This window comes from Nerophis lumbriciformis, linkage group LG25 (genome assembly GCF_033978685.3).
Source record: "Nerophis lumbriciformis linkage group LG25, RoL_Nlum_v2.1, whole genome shotgun sequence".
Taxonomy (NCBI): domain Eukaryota; kingdom Metazoa; phylum Chordata; class Actinopteri; order Syngnathiformes; family Syngnathidae; genus Nerophis; species Nerophis lumbriciformis.
The window spans coordinates 24,598,746-24,623,348 of NC_084572.2; the positions used below are offsets into that span (position 1 = coordinate 24,598,746).

The 24,603-nt window shown below is 39.4% G+C and overlaps 1 protein-coding gene across 5 annotated transcripts in view; it reads right to left on the reverse strand.

The window, feature by feature from the left end:
* The window catches only part of rnf24 (ring finger protein 24), a 63,708-nt gene extending 39,806 nt beyond the window's left edge, over positions 1 to 23,902 (reverse strand). Inside the window, exons 1-2 of one of the 5 annotated variants that reach the window (XM_061984020.1) lie at positions 23,696 to 23,902; positions 22,453 to 22,604 (exon numbers count right to left, since the gene is read on the reverse strand). In XM_061984020.1, coding sequence (XP_061840004.1) covers positions 22,453 to 22,529 — 77 coding nt within the window. In that variant the 5' untranslated portion in view covers positions 22,530 to 22,604; positions 23,696 to 23,902. Of the gene's footprint in view, positions 1 to 17,093; positions 17,454 to 17,644; positions 17,714 to 22,452; positions 22,660 to 23,695 lie in introns of those variants that run through there. The other 4 variants (XM_061984024.1, XM_061984021.1, XM_061984023.1 and 1 more) reach the window with 4 other exon arrangements.
* Between the last annotated feature and the right edge of the window lie 701 nt (positions 23,903 to 24,603).

Consider the following 24,603-nt stretch of genomic DNA (forward strand, 5'->3'; position numbering starts at 1 on the left):
TCCGTCCCACTGGGGTGAGTTTTTCCTTGCCCTTATGTGGGCTATACCGAGGATGTCGTTGTGGCTTGTGCAGCCCTTTGAGACACTTGTGATTTAGGGCTATATAAATAAACATTGATTGATTGATGTAATGAATACGGAAAAAATCTGAACCGCTCAGTTGACCTGACACGGTTCTGACCACATATGTTGTTCGGATTAGGTTTTTCCTTGTGTTACGAATCAGTTTGGAGCGTAGGGCTCCATGATTTCCGCCTTAACAGAATGGCAGGCGGACTTAGACAACAAAAACATAATCAACTATTAATCGTGGAAAAACGTAGAAATTGAAGTAATGTGACTGAAATGCTGTCATCGTGACGAGAAGCATAAATTGCAATCGTGGCTTATTAGGATAGTATTCTCAGGTGTTAAAAAGAAAACTAATGTACAACAAACCGAAAACCGTGTCACAAAACCGTAGTAAGATCCAGGCCGTGGATTTGTGACTAGTTCCACCCCTATTATACAGATACGATGTTCCTATTTTGCAATATATTTTGTTTAATTGTTAGTCTTTATAGGGCTCATGCTAGCCACTGATAAATGCTAATTTCCTAACAGGTTTCTTGCAAAGATGTTGACTGATAAAAAAAAAAAACTGATACTACTGTGACATGAGGCTTATCAACCCACCATGTGTATATTTCGGGGAAATGTTTCCATCCATCATCATCTACAGTGTTTATCCTGCTCAGGGTCAAGGGAATCTGGGGCCTATCCCTGCTAAATCCTTGGAAAAAAATGAGATAAAAGTGCAGGGCTGATAGAGATGACAGACAATCATTTCATACCACAGGAATTCAGAGAAGCCATCCAATTGTCAAGAAATAAAAGTGAAACCAAATAGCATAGTGATTAATCTCTTCTCAAACTGATACGAAACATCTATCTTGAGTTCGATTTGATGGTTTTAAATGTTTTTCCTTACCATCATTTCTATTATTATGTGTTTCTCTCAATCCAAGATCTTTACACGGGTAAAGTTTATTACATAACGAGAAACACTTTGCTTGCACATCACATTCACTGGAAAAGGAGGGGAATTATCACATCTACCTCCCACAGTCATTATGCATCCCAGCCCCCCGACTGTGACATGACAGTGTCGACTACAAGAAGGCACCAAGAAAGTCTGGACCTCTGCCAGGGTTACATTGTTACAAACTACTCAGTCTATTCCACAAAATGTCTAAATATAGAAACAGAGGTTTGAGTTACTGCAGCGACAAACCTGATAATGGTGCCAAAGGTATAACCCAAGAAGACCTACCCTTTCCTGACTCACCGTGTAACTGTGAATAATACAATGAATACATCGCTCTCCTGTCAAGAACCTTCCTTAAGACAACAATCATGAACAACAATGACTAATAACTATGGACTATGAATATCTGCATTACAAACTTTTGTTCATGTGATCTGAATGAGTCATTTTCAGAAACACTAATTATAGATAAGAGTATTTTGGTTGTATCAACTACCCCTCCAAAGACAACTGATATTTCCACCAAGCCCTGTACCATCACATTCAAATGTTTTAGCTCCATGGAGAAGTGGAAATTTCCACTGGCAGCCCCAAACACCATGAGATTTGACATCTGAAACCTAATATGTGCAAGGACTGGCCTAAAGACCAGGGCCTTACAGGCAAAGCAAGGACATTTTCAGTACGTTTGACTGTTAATGTGATATGGTCACATGTAGACATCGGTGCTGTAAGGTGGTGCATTATCCAATACAATAACAATACAATTATAAAGGACAATGTTGTATAACTGGGAGTTTAAGGTTTTTTTCTGAAAAATACGCTTCAAAAGTCAAGCAAAAGCCACTATCATGCTTATGTCACACAACTTCAGATGACTGAGTATCCAACACATATCAATCGCATACACAAATTTAACATACAGTACCAAGTAGATGCAAACAACATAAATGTACTTAATAATTCGAGCAACGCTCTTATCTTCAGTAACAATATTACTTTGCAAACATCTTATGAGTAGTCTTAGTTTTGTTTTATTGTACAATTTGTTTGACGATTCAAAAAGTTAAAAGCAACAGATTGAGTCTGGAATTAATTAATAATTAAATTGTGGTGAAAACTGCTTTCGAACTTGACATAGAAGTAAATCAGATTCAAGGAACAACAGATTTTGTTTGATATTGGTGGTTATGTCTCTAACAAGTATATCAACAAGTTGTAAATAAGTAGCAGAGTGTGACCACGAGTACATGACGAAGACAAATCCCAATCAACGTTCCTTCATAACTATACAGGTTTATTTTTTAAGTTATTCCTGAGAACAACGAATGTTCTGTATCGTTGTTGGGTTCACTTTTGTTGTAGCCAAACAAATCCATTCATAAGCCCAGATTTTGCAATAAAAGAGCCTATATTACCCACTAATGTTGCAAGAGTTAACTGCTCCTTAAAATAGAATGGCTTGAAGCTTTAAATAGAGATGATTGCAACTCTTATGTCATATGTATGAAAACACAAAGTGTATTGGAAAAAAAGTAGCTTATAGGTGTAAGAGAAGCCTGCCAAGATTTTAAATGAACCAACAAGATCTAATAAAATGTATAACATTTTCTTAATTTGGTCTTTTGCTCAACCCGCCGGCCCCTCATAAGTGTAGCCCACCCTTTCTGCGTGGTCTCTGATGGTAATACAAGCTGACACAAACAAGAGGAACTGACACACACAGCTGTCTCGGAGAACTCCCAGCCAGAGCAAGGTTTTTTTTTCCTACATTTTTGTAGAAGTCACCATTTCACACAAGTATTCAACGTGGCTTGTTCAAAGTATTAGTGATAACAGTGTGCGGATTGTAATCACAGTTAGTTCTGAACTAACATTTTGATAGTCTAATTAAAATATTAATATTGATCATCAAGCAGGTACACAATTGTAGTAGACATACGTCTTCTGTGTTCCTTATCATTACCGTATTTTTCGGACTATAAGTCACAGTTTTTTTTCATAGTTTGGCCGGGCTCCAGTGCGATTTATATATGTTTTTTTCCTTCTTTATTATGCATTTTCGCCAGGTGCGACTTATACTCCGATGCGACTTATACTCCGAAAAATACGGTAGTTTATGTACAGCATATGTTGATTTTATGGCAAAACAGGGTGTATTGCTAGGTTTTGATTTAAAATCTCGGGTTTTAAACTAAAGCTGAGGTTTGTGTGTTTTTTTATTTTTCGAAACTTGGTTTAAATATTTCACTGTGTGTATTCGTACTTTTTGAACAAATTCAACAACACCGTGATCATTTCAGTCACATTAACCGTGATATGAAATGTTCACATTGTTACATCCCTAATAAGGAAGTAACAATAAACGGTAATACAAATAACAGCGGTAAAAGTCCCGACGGTTAGTATTATCGTATCAAATTATCGAAAAACTGTGATTGATAACCACGCTTTGATAAAAATATGAACGCTCACATGAAAACAAGAGACATTAACATCTCTCCTTATTAAAAAACATCATACCTTAAAGGAGAACATTATCACCAGACCTATGTAAGCGTCAATATATACCTTGATGTTGCAGAAAAAAGACCATATATTTTTTTAACCGATTGTGACGTCACATCGGGAAGCAATCCGCCATTTTCTCAAACACTGAGTCAAATCAGCTCTGTTATTTTCCGTTTTTTCGACTGTTTTCCGTACCTTGGAGACATCATGCCTCGTCGGTGTGTTGTCGGAGGGTGTAACAACACGAACAGGGACGGATTCAAGTTGCACCAGTGGCCCAAAGATGCGAAAGTGGCAAGAAATTGGACGTTTGTTCCGCACACTTTACCGACGAAAGCTATGCTACGACAGAGATGGCAAGAATGTGTGGATATCCTGCGACACTCAAAGCAGATGCATTTCCAACGATAAAGTCAAAGAAATCTGCCGCCAGACCCCCATTGAATCTGCCGGAGCGTGTGAGCAATTCAGGGACAGAGGACCTCGCTAGCACGGCAAGCAATGGCGGCAGTTTGTTCCCGCAGACAAGCGAGCTAAACCCCCTGGATGTCTTGGCCCACACCGTCCCTTATGCCACCGAAGATGATCAAGAGAAGAATATCGACCCTAGCTTCCCTGGCCTGTTGACATCAACTCCAAAACTGGACAGATCAGCTTTCAGGAAAAGAACGCGGATGAGGGTATGTCTACAGAATATATTAATTGATGAAAATTGGGCTGTCTGCACTCTCAAAGTGCATGTTGTTGCCAAATGTATTTCATATGCTGTAAACCTAGTTCATAGTTGTTAGTTTCCTTTAATGCCAAACAAACACATACCAATCGTTGGTTAGAAGGCGATCGCCAAATTCGTCCTCGCTTTCTCCCGTGTCGCTGGCTGTCGTGTCGTTTTCGTCGGTTTCGCTTGCATACGGTTCAAACCGATATGGCTCAATAGCTTCAGTTTCTTCTTCAATTTCGTTTTCGCTACCTGCCTCCACACTACAACCACCCGTTTCAATACATGCGTAATCTGTTGAATCGCTTAAGCCGCTGATGTTTGCCATGTTTGTTTGTGTTGGCATCACTATGTGACGTCACAGGAAAATGGACGGGTGTATATAACGATGGTTAAAATCAGGCACTTTGAAGCTTTTTTTAAGGATATTGCGTGATGGGTAAAATTTTGAAAAAAACTTTGAAAAATAAAATAAGCCACTGGGAACTGATTTTTAATCGTTTTAACCCTTCTGAAATTGTGATAATGTTCCCCTTTAATCTAAACTTGTATATACAGTACACAATACAGTCTATAACACCTAAGATACATTTTTCAGATTGAACAAAAAGGCTGTGCGGTCTGAGCAAAAAGTGATGGAGCTATAGTCGACAGTCAAGTTGAAACAGACACAGGTGTCTTCAACAGAACGTAAACTTGCGTGACGTCACATAGCTCGGAAGTGAAACGAAGTGATCACGCAAAAAAAAAAAACATTCTAAAACATCTGCAAATTAAAATGAAAGAAGATAAACATATACAAACACACAAAAATAATATGGCTCTTATGATATCAGCACACTATTTAATGTTTCCTCTGCCAAGAAAGTATATTGTGTGTCTATTTATTTTAGGTTAAAAAAAAATAACTGGGTTAAAAGATTTCAGTGTGAGGATAAGTACTTTTTGAGCATATTCAACAATCCCGCGAAAATGATAACCGTGATAATATTGGTCATTATAACCGTGATATAACATATTTATAGCGATACATCCCTAATCAAAACAACAAAAAACAGACTGCATTTCCAGCTAGACTTAAAAACCCGTCATTTCTGTCTGACTTATGTTCATAAGGGGACTCCAGTGGACACAATAGGGGTGTGGTGAAAGTATACATTGCAAAGCGTACAAGCACCAATGCTCCAAGAGCCCTGTGGTCTGCAATTATTGTTTTGATGAACTCTCAAGCAGCCTCTAAATCTAGTTACTGTAATTGCCAAGCAATGATGGACAAATATGCTTCCAAGATTTCACCCAGTGGTGTCAAAGTGTCTTATAAAATTTAACAGTGACTCCTAACATTGGTGAGTTGCTGGCACTTTACAGGAGCCTTCTACATACCGGGGCAAACATTTGCAGTGGTCTGTTAGAAACAAAGCGTGGTCCAAGGAACAGCAGCACCTTACTGAGACACTATGTTGCACCTACATGATCCCTTGCAAAAACTACCTTGTTTGGCGTAAGAGAAAGCATTGAAAATGGTGCAGAAAAGATAGAAATAGATTAATTAATGATATTGTGATATTCAAGACAAGGTAAGGGATGGTGTACACATCACTGTTTCATTATTCTTATTGAAAGAGCGTAGGACCTTTTCACCGGAGGAACTTTAGCATTTGCCCTGATAAATGAAATACTCCCCTGCCTTTCCACCAAAAACTACCCACGGAAATAAAGTTCCACAGGAACTTATTTAGTGGTACTTTGAAAAGTTCCTGCAGGAACTTTAGATGGGCGGACTGTGCTGTCAAACGCTGATTGGTAAACATAGTTAGGGCGTTCCTAAAACGTTTCAGCGCCATACGTGTATGCGGGATAACTTCTTTATTTCTTGTTTATTACCTCATACTTGACAACAAAGACGAATATAAAACGACAGAAAACCTTTCAGTTGCATGAACATCTGTGTGCTGAAGAACGCGGATTAGTGGAACTACCTCATAGTGCTTTTAAGTTTTTACTCAACCGTAGCCCATCCATCCCATCCATTTTCTACCGCTTATTCCCTTCGGGGTCGCGGGGGGCGCTGGAGCCTATCTCAGCTACAATCGGGCGGAAGGCGGGGTACACCCTGGACAAGTCGCCACCTCATGACAGGGCCAACACAGATAGACAACATTCACACTCACATTCACACACTAGGGCCAATTTAGTGTTGCCAATCAACCTATCCCCAGGTGCATGTCTTTTGGAGGTGGGAGGAAGCTGGAGTACCCGGAGAGAACCCACGTAGTCACGGAGAGAACATGCAAACTCCACACAGAAAGATCCCGAGGCCGGGATTGAACTCACGACTACTCAGGACCTTTGTATTGTGAGGCAGACGCACTAACCCCTCTTCTACCGTGCTGCCCTCAACCGTAGCGTTTGAACTAATTTGCCGTTTATTAATTTTTATAAGCTTCATTTCGATACGCAAAGTTACGAGAAGTGGGCAGACTCTTTTCAATGTATTTACAGAGGAATATAAAGTATTCAGCCAGACTTCCAATCGGCAAAAGGGGGGCTGCTCACTAGGACTCTGACATCTCGTTTTCCCAGATGAATGTGAAATAGACGAGGCAGTAAACGAGTGTAACTCAGGTAAATTACATCAAATAGTCACTATTTACTTTCTTACATCCAGTAAAAATAGTCAGCGACACGCCATTTGGGTAGATAGTTATTGGTCTCAACCAGAGTGACCGAATGCTAATGCTAACAGGCGAACTCTAAATGTGTTTGTCTTGTCGCCGTGAGATAAAATGAGATTTGCGTCGGATGAAAAGAGCACAGCTCCCTCTCCCCATTCTCACCACATTCTACAGAGGCACTATAGAGAGTCTACTGACCAACTGCATCTCTGTCTGGACTGGAGCCTGCAGTGTCTCAGACTGGAAGTCTCTGCAGAGAGTGGTGAGGACGGCGGAAAATATCAGGACTCCTCTTCCTCCTGTGCGGGAGATCGCAAAAAGCCGCTGCCTGACCAGGGCTCAGAAAATCCGTAGAGACTCCTCCCACCCCCACCAAAGACTGTTTTCACTGCTGGACTCTAGAAAGAGGTTCCGCAGCTTTCGTAGCAGAACCTCCAGGCTCTGTAACAGCTTCTTCCCTCACGCCATAAGACTCTTGAACGCATCATAATAATCCCCTCAATTCCCCCCCAAAAACGGATTAACTCGCTGGTGTCAAGACGAGGACTATGGTGTGTTTGTTTTCCCGAGATGCAAGTAAAGCTGGACTGGTCATGGCGTGAAGGTGAATACATATTTATTTATAACACTCAAAGGAACAAAAAGCGCGCTCAAGGCGGATGTACAAACTTGACTAACGAAACAAAAAGACTTGCACGTGGGCAAAAAACTGTGAACAATTAAACAAAAACACTAACTGTGGCATTAATAAACAAAAAACTTACTTGGCATGGACTATGAAGTGTGCAGAGGTAAAAGTGTGACAGGGGTATGAATCCGGGATGTCACCAGGATGACGAACTGAAAACAATGAACTTAAATACTACCTACATGATTAACGAAAACAGGTGCGTGACGTGTCAGGTGAAAACTAATTGGTTGCTATGGTGACAAAACAAAACAAAAGTGCACAAAAAGTCCAAAAACAAAACCGAACATGACTAAAACAAAACATGATCACACAGACATGACAGCTGGACTATAAAGACAATATAACATACATCCATAAACGTGGATGCATATGCAAAAGTGCAATATATTTATGTGCACAGTAATCTATTTATATCTGTTCCTTCTTTTGTAATTGCAAACACCCTGCACCTTATTGCTCTTTTATCCTGCACTACCACGAGCTAATGCAACAACATTTTGTTCTTATCTGCACTATAAAGTTCCAATTTGAATGACAATAAAGGAAGTCTAAGTCTGAGTCTCTAAGTCTATAAACACTGACATTTATTATTTGAGATAGGCTCCAGCACCCCCCGTGACCCCGGAAGGGACAAGCGGTAGAACATGGATGGATGGATGGATTTATTATTTGTGCATTGTTATTTACAGCTGAAATGGACTCTCATGAATTAATCATTTACTGAGAGAGCGACATTCTGACACTGGATTCTGGACAAAAGCCTGACTTTTTATGTAAAATTTAGTACACTTTTTTATTTTAGTTTTTACAATTGTAGTGTTCTGTATCTTATTGTTTGTATTTTATTTACTTACACTTTAGTAAAGGAAATATGACCTTATAGTTTGTTTATTTACAAATATATGTATATTTACAAGTAAACTACACCTCTCCTCCCTACGTCATCATACCGATTTGCATAAACTTGTATGAATTGCGGTGGTAACACAAACCACACAAGTCTACAGGAAACTAAAGGTTCCAGGAACTTTAAGTTCCTAAATTTAGGAACATAGAGTGCAACACACCCAATTATGTAATAGTAAGTTGATATTGTTGGATTCATGTCTTGATGTGATGTGATGTTACGCAAAACGGCAGCTGTAAAATGCTCACGAGGCCTGTGTACGGTTACGTAATATTGTGTCTGGTCTACCTCCGTCCACATGCCTCACAAGGTTTACAAGCTATAGCAGTAGCTGCTGTTCCACAGAGATGTGTTTTAAACTAAAGGAAGTGACAATATTGTTTTAGCAGTATAGACTAGTAACTGCTTCAAACACATCTCATATGCCAATGGTCTGCCAGAGAATAAGAAGACTTAGCAGGGGGGGGGGGGTTTCAGTGATGCCTATTTGGCAGGCACTTCAGCGAGTATTACATGCATGGCCAATAGTGCAAATTAGATGATGACTTCAATTCCGCCCATGACCCTTAAACAACCCTCAGCCACAAATAGATCGCAGTCTTTTGTGTACGCACACTAGGCCATTTGTACTTGGCTGAGCTTTCCCCCTCCCTCTTCTGGCCCCGCAGGCTTGCGCTCACACTGAACATCCACGCTTCCACCTGTTCCTCCCATAACTTCTACCTTGTAGTCCTGCAATTTCTCTGACTTTGTGGATTATTTCCTTATCCTATTTCCTTGTCTTATTTTGAGTTGTTGTCATTATTTACTCTGTGCACGGCAGAGGCTGTGATTGATAACTTGCAAGAAGAGCAATTACATTAATTAAATGACACGTCTATTTTAAAGACAGGTAGCAACATTATATTTACTTAAGAGACTTCTTGGATGAATTGTACTTGTTAAAGTAGTTTTAATGCAACATACTTTTTACATTTACTGGAGTATTTTCGTGAAGAAAACACTTTTACGGTTACATAAAAAAAAAAAAGATTTTTACATTTATGTATACCATCGTTATATTTATTTATATTCCATTGATTACTGCTTGTAAATACGTTGTTTTGGCTCGTCAGATAGACTTCTTCCAGCGTGCACTGTCACAACCAATCCAACAGAACCTGGTAGTCACATGACTGCACTCGGCGGACCCACACTGTAAAAAGTGACATAAGGGCGTGCGACAAGCAGCCCGACAATCAACGCTTACGGTACATAAAAACTACGAAAAATAACATTTGTCTGATGTGTTGTCATCTGTGTCCGAAGAAATGTTCACATTTCAGTAGGGATGTCCGATAATGGCTTTTTGCCGATATCCGATATTGTCCAACTCTTAATTACCGATACCGATATATACAGTTGTGGAATGAACACATTATTATGCCTAATTTGGACAACCAGGTATGGTGAAGATAAGGTCCTTTAAAAAAATAATAATAATAAAATAAGAAATAAACTAAAAACATTTTCTTGGATAAAAAAAAAAAAGTAAAACAATATAAAAACAGTTACATAGAAACTAGTAATTAATGAAAATTAGTAAAATTAACTTTTAAAGGTTAGTACTATGAGTGGACCAGCAGCACGCACAATCATGTGTGCTTACGGACTGTATCCCTTGCAGACTGTATTGATATATAATGTAGGAACCAGAATATTAATAACAGAAAGAAACAACCCTTTTGTGTGAATGAGTGTGAATGAGTGTAAATGGGGGAGGGAGGTTTTTTGGGTTGGTGCACTAATTGTAAGTGTATCTTGTGTTTTTTATGTTGGTTTAATTAAAAAAGAAAATAAAACATTTTTTTTTTTTTTTTTAAACGATACCGATAAAAAAAACAAAAAACGATACCGCTAATTTCCGATATTACATTTTAAAGCATTTATCGACCGATAATATCATCTCTACATTAAAGCCTACAAGAATTACACTTCCAACTGGAGAAAACGTGTTACGGTAAGTTGAATGGATGTGAACCTTAAAAAAATTCACGATTTGATTCTGATTCTCAAGGTGACGATTTGATTCAGACTCGATTCTCAATTCAGAGCGATTTTTGCAATATATTATTTAGTATAAAAATTATAATAAAACCTTCCACATTAATTGAGAAGAACTGTTCTCAAGTAACGCTGCTCCTATTTGAGAACAATTGTTGGCTACTCTACCCACCTCTCGTCTTCGCTGAGCCCACAAACGTAGATATCGCATGGGTTGGATTATTTTCAGTGTTTGGTCAAAAAACATTCCCTTGGCTCGGCTTCATGGCATGCATGCATGGCCACTGGCCCAGGAGGGGAAATGTGTCACGCTTGCTCACACTCGCCAAACATGCCATACTTTGGCTGTGAAGTGGTCCCAAGCACGGGTTCAATTGGCCTCGTGTGAATACCCCCAGAATACATCATTGTGTAGTTGTATGCAGTGCAACTGCACTGGACCACACTGACTGATGTTGTAGTTATCTAAAATATTAGAAACAGCTCTTATTAGGGCAAACTACAACAACAATAGGAAGAAACTCTATATCAGGGTTGTCAAACTCATTTTAGATCGGGGCCACATGGAGAAAAATCTACTCTCTAGTGGGCCGGTTTGGCAAAATCATGGCACAATAACTTAAAGGGGAACATTATCACAATTTCAGAAAGGTTAAAACCATTAAAAATCAGTTCCCAGTGGCTTATTATATTTTTAGAAAAAATTTTCAAAATTTTACCCATCACGCAATATCCCTAAAAAAAGCTTCAAAGTGCCTGATTTTAACCATCGTTATATACACCCGTCCATTTTCCTGTGACGTCACATAGTGATGCCAACACAAACAAACATGGCGCATAGAACAGCAAGCTATAGCGACATTAGCTCGGATTCAGACTCGGATTTCAGCAGCTTAAGCGATTCAACAGATTACGAATGTATTGAAACGGATGGTTGTAGTGTGGAGGCAGGTAGCGAAAACGAAATTGAAGAAGAAACTGAAGCTATTGAGCCATATCAGTTTGAACCGTATGCAAGCGAAACCGACGAAAACGACACAACAGCCAGCGACACGGGAGAAAGCGAGGACGAATTTGGCGATCGCCTTCTAACCAACGATTGGTATGTGTTTGTTTGGCATTAAAGGAAACTAACAACTATGAACTAGGTTTACAGCATATAAAATACATTTGGCAACCACATGCACTTTGAGAGTGCAGACAGCCCAATTTTCATCAATTAATATATTCTGTAGACATACCCTCATCCGCTCTCTTTTCCTGAAAGCTGATCTGTCCAGTTTTGGAGTTGATGTCAGCAGGCCAGGGAAGCTAGGGTCGATATTCTTCTCTTGATCATCTTCGGTGGCATAAGGGACGGTGTGAGCCAAGACATCCAGGGGGTTTAGCTCGCTCGTCTGCGGGAAGAAACTGCCGCCATTGCTTGCCGTGCTACCGAGGTCCTTTGTCCCTGAATTGCTCACACACTCCGGCAGATTCAATGGGGGTCTGGCGGCAGATTTCTTTGACTTTATCGTTGGAAATGCATCTGCTTTGAGTGTCGCAGGATATCCACACATTCTTGCCATCTCTGTCGTAGCATAGCTTTCGTCGGTAAAGTGTGCAGAACAAACGTCCAATTTCTTGCCACTTTCGCATCTTTGGGCCACTGGTGCAACTTGAATCCGTCCCTGTTGTGTTGTTACACCCTCCGACAACACACCGACAAGGCATGATGTCTCCAAAGTACGGAAAACAGTCGAAAAAACGGAAAATAACAGAGCTGATTTGACTCTGTGTTTGTAATGTGTTTGAGAAAATGGTGGATTGTTTCCCGATCGCTCCGAGAGCGAATAATAGAAAGGCGTTTAATTCGCCAAAATTCACCCATTTAGAGTTCGGAAATCGGTTGAAAAAAATATATGGCCTTTTTTCTGCAACATCAATGTATATATTGACGCTTACATAGTTCTGGTGATAATGTTCCCCTTTAACATAATCTACAAAGATACAAATAATTGCTTTTGTGACATCCAGTGGACACATTTAGAACAGCAGTTTCTGTCATTCAAAAATTCCAGGTTAATTTTAATACTTAGCAAACTCATCCCGCGGGCCGGATAAAACCTCTTCGCAGGCCTGATCCGGCCTTCGGGCCGTACGTTTGACACCCCTGCTCTATATCAGTGTTTTCAACCTTTTTTGAGCCAAGGCACATTTTTTTCATAAAAAAATACGGAGGCACACCACTAGCAGAAAAGGTTAAAAAATGAAACTCCACCAGGTTGCTGTGCTTTATTTTGAGGTTGTCGTTTCCTGTGTGTAGTGCTTTTAGTTCCTGTCTTGCGCTGTTATTTTGGTGACCCTTCCTGTTTTGTTGGTGTTCTCCTGTAGCAGCTTCACGCCTTCCTTTGAGTCCTATTGCCCGGACCTCCTTTGCTTTCGCAATCAAGACTATTTAAGTTGTGCGTACACTATCCTTCTTTGCGGGGACATTGTTGATTGTCATGTCATGTACGGATGTGCTTTGTGGACGCCGTCTTTGCTCCACACGCTGTAAGTTTTTGCTGTCGTCCAGCATTCTGTTTTTGTTGACTTTGTAGCCAGTTCAGTTTTACTTTTGTTTTACATAGCCATCCCTATGCTTTAGTGCATTTTGTTAATTTTTTGGTTGAAGCGTTACATACCTTTTTATCTGCATATTGGGATCACGACAAACCATCCTCGACGCGTTCCGACTTCTACAAAGCAATGAACTACCTGCTGCCACCTACTGATATGCATACTTGCCAACACTCCCGATTTTACCGGGGGACTCCCGAATTTCAGTGCCCCTCCCGAAAACCTCCCGGGGTAACCATTCTCCTGAATTTCTCCCAATTTCCACCCGGACAACAATATTGGGGGCGTGCCTTAAAGGCACTGCCTTTAGCGTCCTCTACAACCTGTCGTCACGTCCGCTTTTCCTCCATACAAACAGCGTGCCGGCCCAGTCACAAAACATACCGTATTTCCTTGAATTAGCGCACCGGCGGTAATTAATTTAAAACCTCTTCTCACTCCGGCGCTTACCAAAGGCATGCGGTAAATTTAGGCATGCGCTTATAAATTTGAGTGTGATGTAAGGATAATCATGACATCGCTTAATGCCGCGATAAAATTTAAAAATCTACTCCCAAGTGCGCCGGTCTGGCAAAATCATGGCACATTAACTTAAAAATAAAGACAATTTCAGATTGTTTTCTTTGTTGAAAAATAGAACAAGCACATTCTGAAATGAATGAATCATCCCAGGAGTTCTTTTTGTTTGGGTCTGAAAAGGCAATTATAAAGTGACACTATTTTTACAAGGGGTCATTCAACAATTACGTACGCATTTTTCTCCAGGATTTTGACCCCAACCCCCGTACGCAAAATTTACTATACAAATGATGGTACTTAATTGGGCGCATTTCCCCCCCAGGATTTTGACCCCCAACCCCACCCCCTTTGCATACGTAATTGTTGAATGGCTCCCAAATGCCTGCGTTATAACACAGCGGTACAATGAATACCGGTATAATCAATTGTGATATATTATGCTGGAGGTTGCACACAGGACTCGGGACATATGTGATGTAGATCTATGCATATATTTATGTTAAACTATGTCACCAACATTAAAACAATTTTATTGTTTTGTAAGTAGCGTGCGTACATTAGCATTTCTAAAGATAAGTTTACATGCGATTGGTTTTGGCAGCAGGTCGTCTGCGCTAATGTGCCGGTGTATAAATGCCAGTATACACACAATAACTATATGTCACAGCCTTTATGAAATATGTCACTGAAAGTCTTAGTCGTTGCCCCCTAAACTTTGTTCATTTAGTACAAATACGTTTATCTATTACAGGAATAAAAGTCCATACGAGGTAACGTGTCACTCGTTTAGTACTGTATACCAGTGCAAAAAATACGCTGAACGGATATTTGCAATACCACGAACTGCCGGGTAACGCTAAAAACGTAGTAGGTACGTGACTTACCCGGCGGTAATTCTACGCACGCGTTAATTATTTTCCATCCATCCATCCATTTATTTTGCGAAACGAGTTTGACCCTGCGGTAAATCGAGGCATGCACATACTATATACCCGGCGGCAATTCAAGGAAATACGGTATGCGGCTTTTAAACACACAGAAGTGAATGCAATTCATACTTGATCAACAGCCATACAGGTCACACTGAGGGTGGCCGTATAAACAACTTTAACACTGTTACAAATATGCGCCACACTGTGAACCCACACCAAACAAGAATGACAAACACATTTCGGGAGAACATCCGCACCGTAACACAACATAAACACAACAGAACAAATACCCAGAACCCCTTGCAGCTAATGATGGGTCCAGCAACACCGATGCATCGGCCCATGCGTTGAGCTCATAGAGCAAAACCCTGTGTCGGTGCACGTACCGCTTTTAGAAAGTCACGTGACCTATCATGAGCTGTTTCGGTCACGTGACCGATACGCAAACTTTGTCGCACTGACGCCTCCTCTGTGCCCTGTGAGCGGGTCTTTTCTACAGCCGGAGAAATAATAATTAAGAAGATAAATCGTCTAAAATGTAATATGTTGGAAAAACTGTTTTTTTTTTTAAATAAAAATGTGTAAAAATAAATAAATAAAAAATCCCAGTCCACAAGCATCCTCATTCACAACATGTTCTCTTAGATTTCCATGTTGTGATACATGTTCACATTATTTATTGACTGTATCTAAAAAAGATAAACATATATTTTTTATTTAAATGAAGATATGAAATAATCCTAAATGAAATACAATGACTTGGTTTATATTATTGTATATACTAGGTCATAAAATCAGTGTCAGTTGAGTCGGTCCATAGGTTGCCTGTAGGGATTTTTAATGTCCAGCAGATGTCAGTATTTAGTGACACAGTATCAATACAGCTTTGCAACGTGTCGAAACGCTTCATGACGCCTCATCAACCCATCACTACTTGCAGCACTAACTCTTCCGGGACGCTATAATATACCACCCCCCCCCCCCCCCCCCCCCCCCCCCCATCTCCCGAATTCGGAGGTCTCAAGGTTGGCAAGTATGCTGATATGGAGTATTACAAGATTACCCTGCAAAGCTCTACACAGCACAGGCACGAGACAAGGGCACATTATGATTATTGATTTGCAAAAAATATTTTTTGGACCAATTAGGTGAAATTGCATAGTTTTCCACGACACACCAGACAATATCTCACAGCACACAGTAGTGTGCCTCGGCACAGTGGTTGAAAATCACTGGTCTATATAAATCATACTTGCCAACCTTTAGACCTCCGATTTCGAGAGGTGGGGGGCGTGGCGGAGCGTGGTTAAGAGGGGAGGAGTATATTGACAGGTAGAATTCACCAAGTCAAGTATCACACACACACACATACATATATATCCTGAAAATATGCAAACAAAACTGTGTTTAGATAATTGATACTTCAAACTTGCATAAATAAATCTTAAGGAATACAACATAACTTGGCTTCTGAGAGCTTCAAAATGTAATGAATAAAATGCTAAAGTTGTTGATAAACAAGCAATTATATTAATAATTAAATGTGGTCATTTTAAATGAATTATTATCATAATTTAAAATTAATTATTTCAAATATGTTTATTTTAGTGTATAATTCTATGGCTGTATGTAATAAGGAGTCAGAAAAAATTACAAATAAAAATACAATTCATTTTGATGTATTTAGCAAAATATAGTAAACATTTATTTATTTTTTAAATTAATAAATATATTTATTTTTAGGTAAGATAAACATAATACCATTTATCCCTAGTCTGGATGATTTAGTTCTTGTCACCCTGTTCTCCCGTCTTGAAAAAAGGCTGTCCTCACTCAGGTCCGCATGGAGCTGGAGGGGGCGTGGCCTCCAGCTCCGAAATTTTCGAGAGAATATTTGTTCCGGGAGGTTTTCGGGTGAGGCGCTGAATTTCGGGAGTCTCCCGGAAAATTCGGGAGGGTTGGCAAGTATGAAAATGCGAGGTAGTCGAGAAAATAACAGTGTGGTCACTTTAGCAGAATGGCAATACACACTTTTTTTTTGTTTAGCACACAAATACACTGTTGTGTTTTTTCAACGTGTCATTTGACCACAACAGACAGGAACATTGCCAACATTGTGGCGTACGTCAAGGTAAGCTTGGCATCTTTAATTAGGAGCAAAGTGTCACGTAGTCCTGATGTAAGCTCTCCAAAAAGGACGCGAGCGTATAGCTGGCGAGCTAGCTTAAAAATCCCCGGCGTGGTTAAAAAAAAAAAAAAAAAAAAGCCCACCTATACGTTTACGTCCACACATTACCACGAGGAAAATATTCACTGACGCCATTTAAACGAATGCGTTGAGCACATGTCGGGTGTTTATTTCCCCCAAAATGTGGCTACTGTAGCATCACTGCTCGTTGCCAAGTGACGTTAGCTAGCTAGTAGTGAATCCAATGTTAAGTGGATGGGAGAGAAGGCGCGTCCACTCACCAAGCTAGCTGCTCTTCTGTTTACTTCACGGTCCTTTAAAAAAAAAAAAAAAGACACACACACACGCACACAAAAAAAAACGCGTGGACGCGTCCTTAAATCCACGAATGATGGAAAGCGGTCTTGACTATAGGCACGTTCCGCACGTACACTGGTTTCCCCACACCTACTCGATCCACACGTCGTCCTCCCACCAAGGCCAGAAGACACACAACAGTGACCGAAGCTGCAGGGTCGTGTGCGTGGGCAGTGATGGCAGCTCCACGGAATGAGGGAGGAGGAGAAGCGCACACAAAAAGTGGACGTAGTCTGATTATCCCCTCCCTTTTTCTCGTTGCCGCCGCTTTTTGTGCGGTGGCATCATTCAACATACTGTGTCATATCGTGGGTAGAGAGTAGCCAATATACAGTCGTGGTCAAAAGCAGGGGTACATAACCTTTTTTTTTTTTCAACGGGGACCGGTTTAATGTATGCATTATTTTCACAAACCGGCTTTCCACGTGTGGCAGATAAAAACAGAAAAAAAAATGAGCATGAACAATCCACTCACCATAACGCTAAAGTAGTGGGAGCCCTGGGCGTGTTTCTTTGCGAAGAGAGGATCCCCGGCACGTTGATGGCATACACCAGTGGTTCTCAACCTTTTTTCAGTGATGTACCCCCTGTGAACATTTTTTTTAATTCAAGTACCCCCTAATCAGAGCAAAGCATTTTTGGTTGAAAAAAAAGTAAAATACAGCACTATGTCATCAGTTTCTGATTTATTAAACTGTATAACAGTGCAAAAATATTGCTCATTTGTAGTGGTCTTTCTTGAACTATTTGGAGAAAAAAAAGATATAAAAATAACTAAAAACTGAAAAAATAAACAGGTGATTCAATTATAAATAAAGATTTCTACACATAGAAGTAATCATCAACTTAAAGTGCCCTCTTTGGGGATTGTAATAGAGATCCATCTGGATTCATGAACTTAATTCTAAACATTTCTCCACAAAAAAAGAAATCTTTAACATCAATATTTATGGAACATGTCCACAAAAAAATCTAGCTGTCAACACTGAATATTGCATTGTTGCATTTCTTTTCACAGTTCTTTTTGACAGACATTTTAGTGAGAAACCTGAGCTTGTGCTTCACTGAGTTTATGAACTTACATTCATATTTTGTTGAAGTATTATTCAATAAATATATTTATAAAGTATTTTTGAATTGTTGCTATTTTTAGAATATTTTGAAAAAATCTCACTTACCCCTTGGCATACCTTCAAGTACCCCCAGGGGTACGCGTTCCCCCATTTGAGAACCACTGGCATACACTATATACTAGGGGTGTGGGGAAAAAATGGATTCGAATTCGAATCGCGATTCTCACGTTGTGCGACTCAGAATCGATTCTCATTTTAGAAAAATCGATTTGAATTTTTTGTATTTATTGATTTTTTTCCCTTTTTTTATAATTTTTAATTTTAATTATTCAATCCAACAAAATAATACACAGCAATACCATAACAATGCAATTGCAAAACCAAACCCGACCCAGCAACACTCAGAACTGCAATATTGATTGATTGAGACTTTTATTAGTAGGTTGCACAGTGAAGTACATATTCCGTACAATTGATCACTAAATGGTAACACCCGAATAAGTTTTTCAACTTGTTTAAGTCGGGGTCCATAAACAGAGCAATTGAGAGGAGACACGACACAGAACAAACCAAAAGTAGTGAAACAAAATGAATATTAAAGCTGCAAGCAGCGATGGACGGGACCGACTTTGACGGCACATATAATCCAAACCGGAGCAGTAATTAAAACTCTTTGGTCAACTTTTAATCAGAAGGGTTCAATCTCTCCTGTGCTAGTTTGAAACCGACACGACAATTGCGCTCAGAGGAGATAGTTTGAAAAATGGTGACTGGTTTTTACAAAACTTTTGTTTTGAAGGGGGAATTGCAAACTTCCTGTTCGTTTTTGCTGGGGGTTGTCAATTTATGAAATATAGGTCTTAGTGAGACCTACATAGAGGTTTTTGTTTCATGTCTCTAAGACATTCCTACTGGAAGTTACAGGCAGTTTTGTCTTAGTTTTCTTCCTAGGAGCAGTTGTGTCTGTTTTCTTCCTAGGGGGCGCTAGAGCGCAATTTTGAGTTTTGGGGTTGGGTTTTTTATTAGATCGCAATTTTTGCCAGTCCTGATGTGTGTGTCCAGTTTGGTGAGTTTTGAAGCATGTCAAGGGGGTCAAATTACAGCTCAAAGAGGCACTTTTACTAACATTTTGTTTTGAAGGGGGAATTCCCAACTTCCTGTTGGTTTTTGCTGAAGGATGTCAATGTATGAAATCTAGGTCTAAGTCAGACCTACATAGAGGTTTTTGTTTCATGTCTCTATGACATTCATACCGGAAGTTACAAGCAGTTTTGTCTGTGTTTTTTCCTAGGGGGCGCTAGAGCGCAATTTTGAGTTTTGGGGTTTGGTTTTTTATTAGATCACAATTTTTGCCAGTCCTGATGTGTGTGTCAAATATGGTGAGTTTTGAAGCATGTTAAAGGGGTCAAATTACAGCTCAAAGAGGCGGCGGAATAATAATAATAAAACACACGAAATACAATAGGGTCCTCTGTCCCAAAGGGACATTGCGGTCCCTAATTATCAACAACAGTATCAATATTAGTTACAGTTTCAACATAGCAGTGATTAAAAATCCCTCATTGACATTATCATTAGACATTTAAAAAAAAAAAAAAAAGAAAGAACAATAGTGTCACAGTGGCTTACACTTGCATCACATCTCATAAGCTTGACAACACACTGTGTCCAATATTTTCACAAAGATAAAATAAGTCATATTTTTGTTCATTTAATAGTTAAAACAAATTTACATTATTGCAATCAGTTGATAAAACATTGTCCTTTACAATTATAAAAGCTTTTTACAAAAATCTACTACTCTGCTTGCATGTCAGCAGACTGGGGTAGATCCTGCTGAAATCCTATGTATTGAATGAATAGAGAATCGTTTTGAATCGGGAAAATAACGTTTTTTAATCGAGAATCGCGTTTAATTGAAAAAAATCGATTTAGAATCGAATCGTAACCCCAAGAATCGATATTGAATCGAATCCTGGGACACCCAAAGATTCGCAGCCCTACTATATACCAGTGTTTCTTAACCTTCTTAACTATAGCGCCCCCTACAATGTAATATATCTGTTTTTTTTCAGCTGTGGTCCATTTTTCCGCCCTGTGATGAGGTGGCGACTTGTCCAGGGTGTACCCCGCCTTCCGCCCGAATGCAGCTGAGATAGGCTCCAGCACCCCCCGTGACCCAGAAAGGGACAAGCGGTAGAAAAATGGATGGATGGATAGCTCCATTTTTCCGCTTTTACAATTTTTTACCACTTGTGGCAGTAATGACAATATGAAACTCACTGAAGAAGTCTGGTGCTAATTTCTTAAGCGCAAAAATTATGACTAAAGTTGTGAAGCTGTATTTCCATTTGCGCTTTAATTTTATTGACAGTTTAGTTAAGAAAAATATTTTATATTAATTCAGTTTATTTGTTTTAGCACAACATAATATGCATTGTATGTAAATGTATTGTTTATGTGGTTAGTACTTATTTTCCTAATCAGCCTGACCTAAGCCTAAGGTTTGTTTGTTAAATTAATAATAATCTTTGTGATTAACACATGCTTTTATATCATTTATTTTATTGAATATTATCAAAATCAAGTGCAAGATCCCCAATTCAGTGTTAATATTGGAGTGGTCCCTCTGTAGTGGAAAAGTTGGGTCCTGAGGTCAAACAGATTAAGAACCCTTGCTAATTAATTAATGTTTCTGTGCGGCCCGGTAGAAAATGTGTCACAGACCGGTATCGGTCCCTGGACCGGTGGTTGGGGACCACTGGTCAAAAGAACATAATGTCATGGCTGTCTTGAGTTTCCAATAATTTCTACAACTCTTATTTTTTTTTGTGATAGTGATTGGTGCACATACTTGTTGGTCACAAAAAAACATTCATGAAGTTTGGTTCTTTTATGAATTTATTATGGGTCTACTGAAAATGTGACCAAATCTGCTGGGTCAAAAGTATACATACAGCAATGTTAATATTTGCTTACATGTCCCTTGGCAAGTTTCACTGCAATAAGGCGCTTTTGGTAGCCATTTTTGTTTCATCTGACATCACATGGACGAAGATAAGATCTTCTGGAGGAAAGTTCTGTGGTCAGATAAAACAAAAATGGAGGTGTTTGGCCACAATACCCAGCTATGTATTTGGAGGAGAAAAGGTGAGGCCTTTATTCCCAGGAACACCAGACCTACCGTCAAGCATGGTGGTGGTAGTATTATGCTCTGGGCCTGTTTTGCTGCCAATAGAACTGGTGCTTTACAGAGACTAAATGGGACAATGAAAAAGGAGGATTACCTCCAAATTCTTCAGGACAACCTAAAATCATCAGCCCGGAGGTTGGGTTTTGGGCGCAGTTGGGTGTTCCAACAGGACTATTACCCCCAAACACATGTCAAAAGTGGTAAAGGAATGGCTAAATCAGGCTAGAATTAGGGTTTTATAATGCTTTCCCAAAGTCCTGACTTAAACGTGTGGACAATGCTGAAGAAACAAGTCCATGTCAGAAAACCAACAAATTTAGCTGAACTGCACCAATTTTGTCAAGAGGAGTGGTCAAAAATTCAAGCAGAAGCTTGTGGATGGCTACCAAAAGTGCCTTATTGCAGTGAAACTTGCCAAGGGACATGTAATCAAATATTAACATTGCTGTGAGTGACTGATTTGGTCACATTTTCAGTAGACCCATAATAAATTCATAAAAGAATCAAACTTCATGAATGTTTTTGTGACCAACAAGTATGTGCTCTAAAATCACTCTATCACAAAAAAAAATAAGAGTTGTAGAAATGATTGGAAACTCAAGACAGCCATGACATTATGTTCTTTACAAGTGTATGTAAACCACGACTGTATGTACTCGAGTAAGAGTACCGTTCCTTTAGAATAGGTATATTCAACTAAATTTCCAGAAAGTTCTCCTTTCACTTTTATTCTTTATCAAAAGTCCGCTTACAATGGAGCAAAGGGGAGCTGCCCTTGAAAAACATCCAAACACCTCCATTAATGTTTTATATACATGATGTAAGTATATATGTCATGTAGTAACAGGCACATTTATAATAACATTTAATATTTATATTTTTTTCTCATTTTAAGCGCACACGACAAATACATTTAAAAAACGGATCACGTTTAAAAAAAAATGTTCAACTCAATCACTGATTATTACTCACGGCAGACTTCATTAGAGCCAAGAAACATAATAAAACATCACTTACTGTACAAGGTCTGCTGTCATTAGGATGCCAAGTGATAGAATCTTGTTATATTCCCATTTGGATGAAGAATGTCTCATAATCCTCGCGAAGAAACGGGGGGTGAAACCAAGCTTCTTTTCGTGTCGTCCTCGCCATTCCTGGGTCTAAATTGGCTGTCAAAGTGTACCATGTTATAATAACATTTAATATTTACATATTTTGATAGTTTCAAGCATAGGCGGCGCATTAATTTCAAAAACGCATTGCAACGTTGCTCTAATTATTACTCACTGCAGACTTTATGAGAGCCAACACACATAATAAAATATCACTTACTGTACAAGGTCTGCTGTCATTAGGATGCCGACTAATAGAATCTTGTTATATTCCCATTTGGATGAAGAATGTCTCATAAACCTTGCGAAGAAAACGGGGGGTGAAACCAAGCGTTTTTTCGTGTCATTCTCGCCATTCCCGAGTTTAATTTGACAGTCAAAGTGTACCAACTTGTCGGAATACGTCCTAGTCCTTCTACTATCCAGGTGAGAGGCATGATTTATGATCTACAACAAAGTTTGACGAGCAAGGAAACGAGGAAGCAGCTGATCAGTCCGTTATGTTAACATTGGCACACAAGCTTGTCATCACAGTGCCGCTATAAATAGTTTGTCTGCGTTAGCGCTTATAATAACAATATCACTAATACTTGGTTAATATTCAGGTCATAAAATGTAAATTAAGTATTGTTGGTGCTTTTTGGATATTTTTTTTATAAGGTATTAGGGGCAGAATAAAGGACCTCCCATTTTAAGAAGTTAGAATGCATAAAAAAATACATCTGTTGTCATGTCTTTCATAATGATTGTAAAAGTGCAGTTCCCATTTAATAAACTGGATGTGAGCCGGATGTGACGTCATGAAAATCCAAGCAATATATCTCATTTATGCTACATTTACACTGCAAGCTAAAATGGCCCAAACTGGATTTTGGAGGAGGAGAAGCGCACACAAAAAGTGGACGTAGTCTAATTATCTCCTCCCTTTTTCTCATTGCCGCCGCTGTTTGTGCGGTGGCATCATTCAACATACTGTATCATACCTGTAAATAGTATATATCTGTATCATGAATCAATTTAAGTGGACCCCGACTTAAACAAGTTGAAAAACTTATTCGGGTGTTACCATTTAGTGGTCAGTTGTACAGAATATGTACTTCACTGTGCAATCTACTAATAAAAGTTTCAATCAATCAAAAAATGAGTACCTGTGACATGGTGATGCGGGGGTCGTTCTCCCAAGATGCAGACGGACTCCGGACACAGCGTGCAGGTAGGAAATTATTTATTGGGATAAATCATACAGGGAAAAATAAAGGCGTGCTCATAGCACTGGAGGTAAAACTAAGGGGGCTTAGCGTGGAAGCTCATATACGGAAACAGGAATCAAATATTGTCGTCAACTGTTGCATAACGCAAATTAGGAAGCCAGACCGACTGACCGGCAAAGGCAGGAATAAATAGTGCTTCTGATTAGTGCTCGGGAAACAGGTGAGCGTCCCGAACACCAATCAGAGACAGGTGGAAACAATAAGCACCCATAGTAACTGAAAACAAACTCAAGGGTGCACAAAAACAAGAACTGAGGGAGTCCAAAAACCAAACAGCACATGATCCGGGCAGCGGATCATAACAGTACCGTTTCTTTAGAATAGGGATATTCAACAACATTTCCAGAAAGTTCTCCTTTCACTTGTATTCTTTAAAGAAACAAAACTTATTATTTTCATTTATTTTTTTGTACATTTTAAAATAAGGGTGTCCAAAGTGCGGCTCCGGGGCCATTTTAGGCCAGCAGCTATTATATGGCCCCAATTACACTGCACACCAAATCTGACTTTTTTGCCCTCAAGTGACACAGATCAGATTTTTTTTGCCAGTCGAAACGCTTAAAAGTGCTTCAATAAAGTATTTCTGATTCTAATTCTGAAATCGGATCTTCATCAGATTCAGGCCACATCACGAGCAACGTTCCCTCTATGGTGCGCGCCTGCGCAATTGCACACTGCTCAAGCGTCCTCTGCGCACAGCAAATATATGCCACGCACCAAATCAAATCCCATCTGAATTCTAAACAAAATAAACACATTTATTCTGTATAATTTTGCAATGCAAC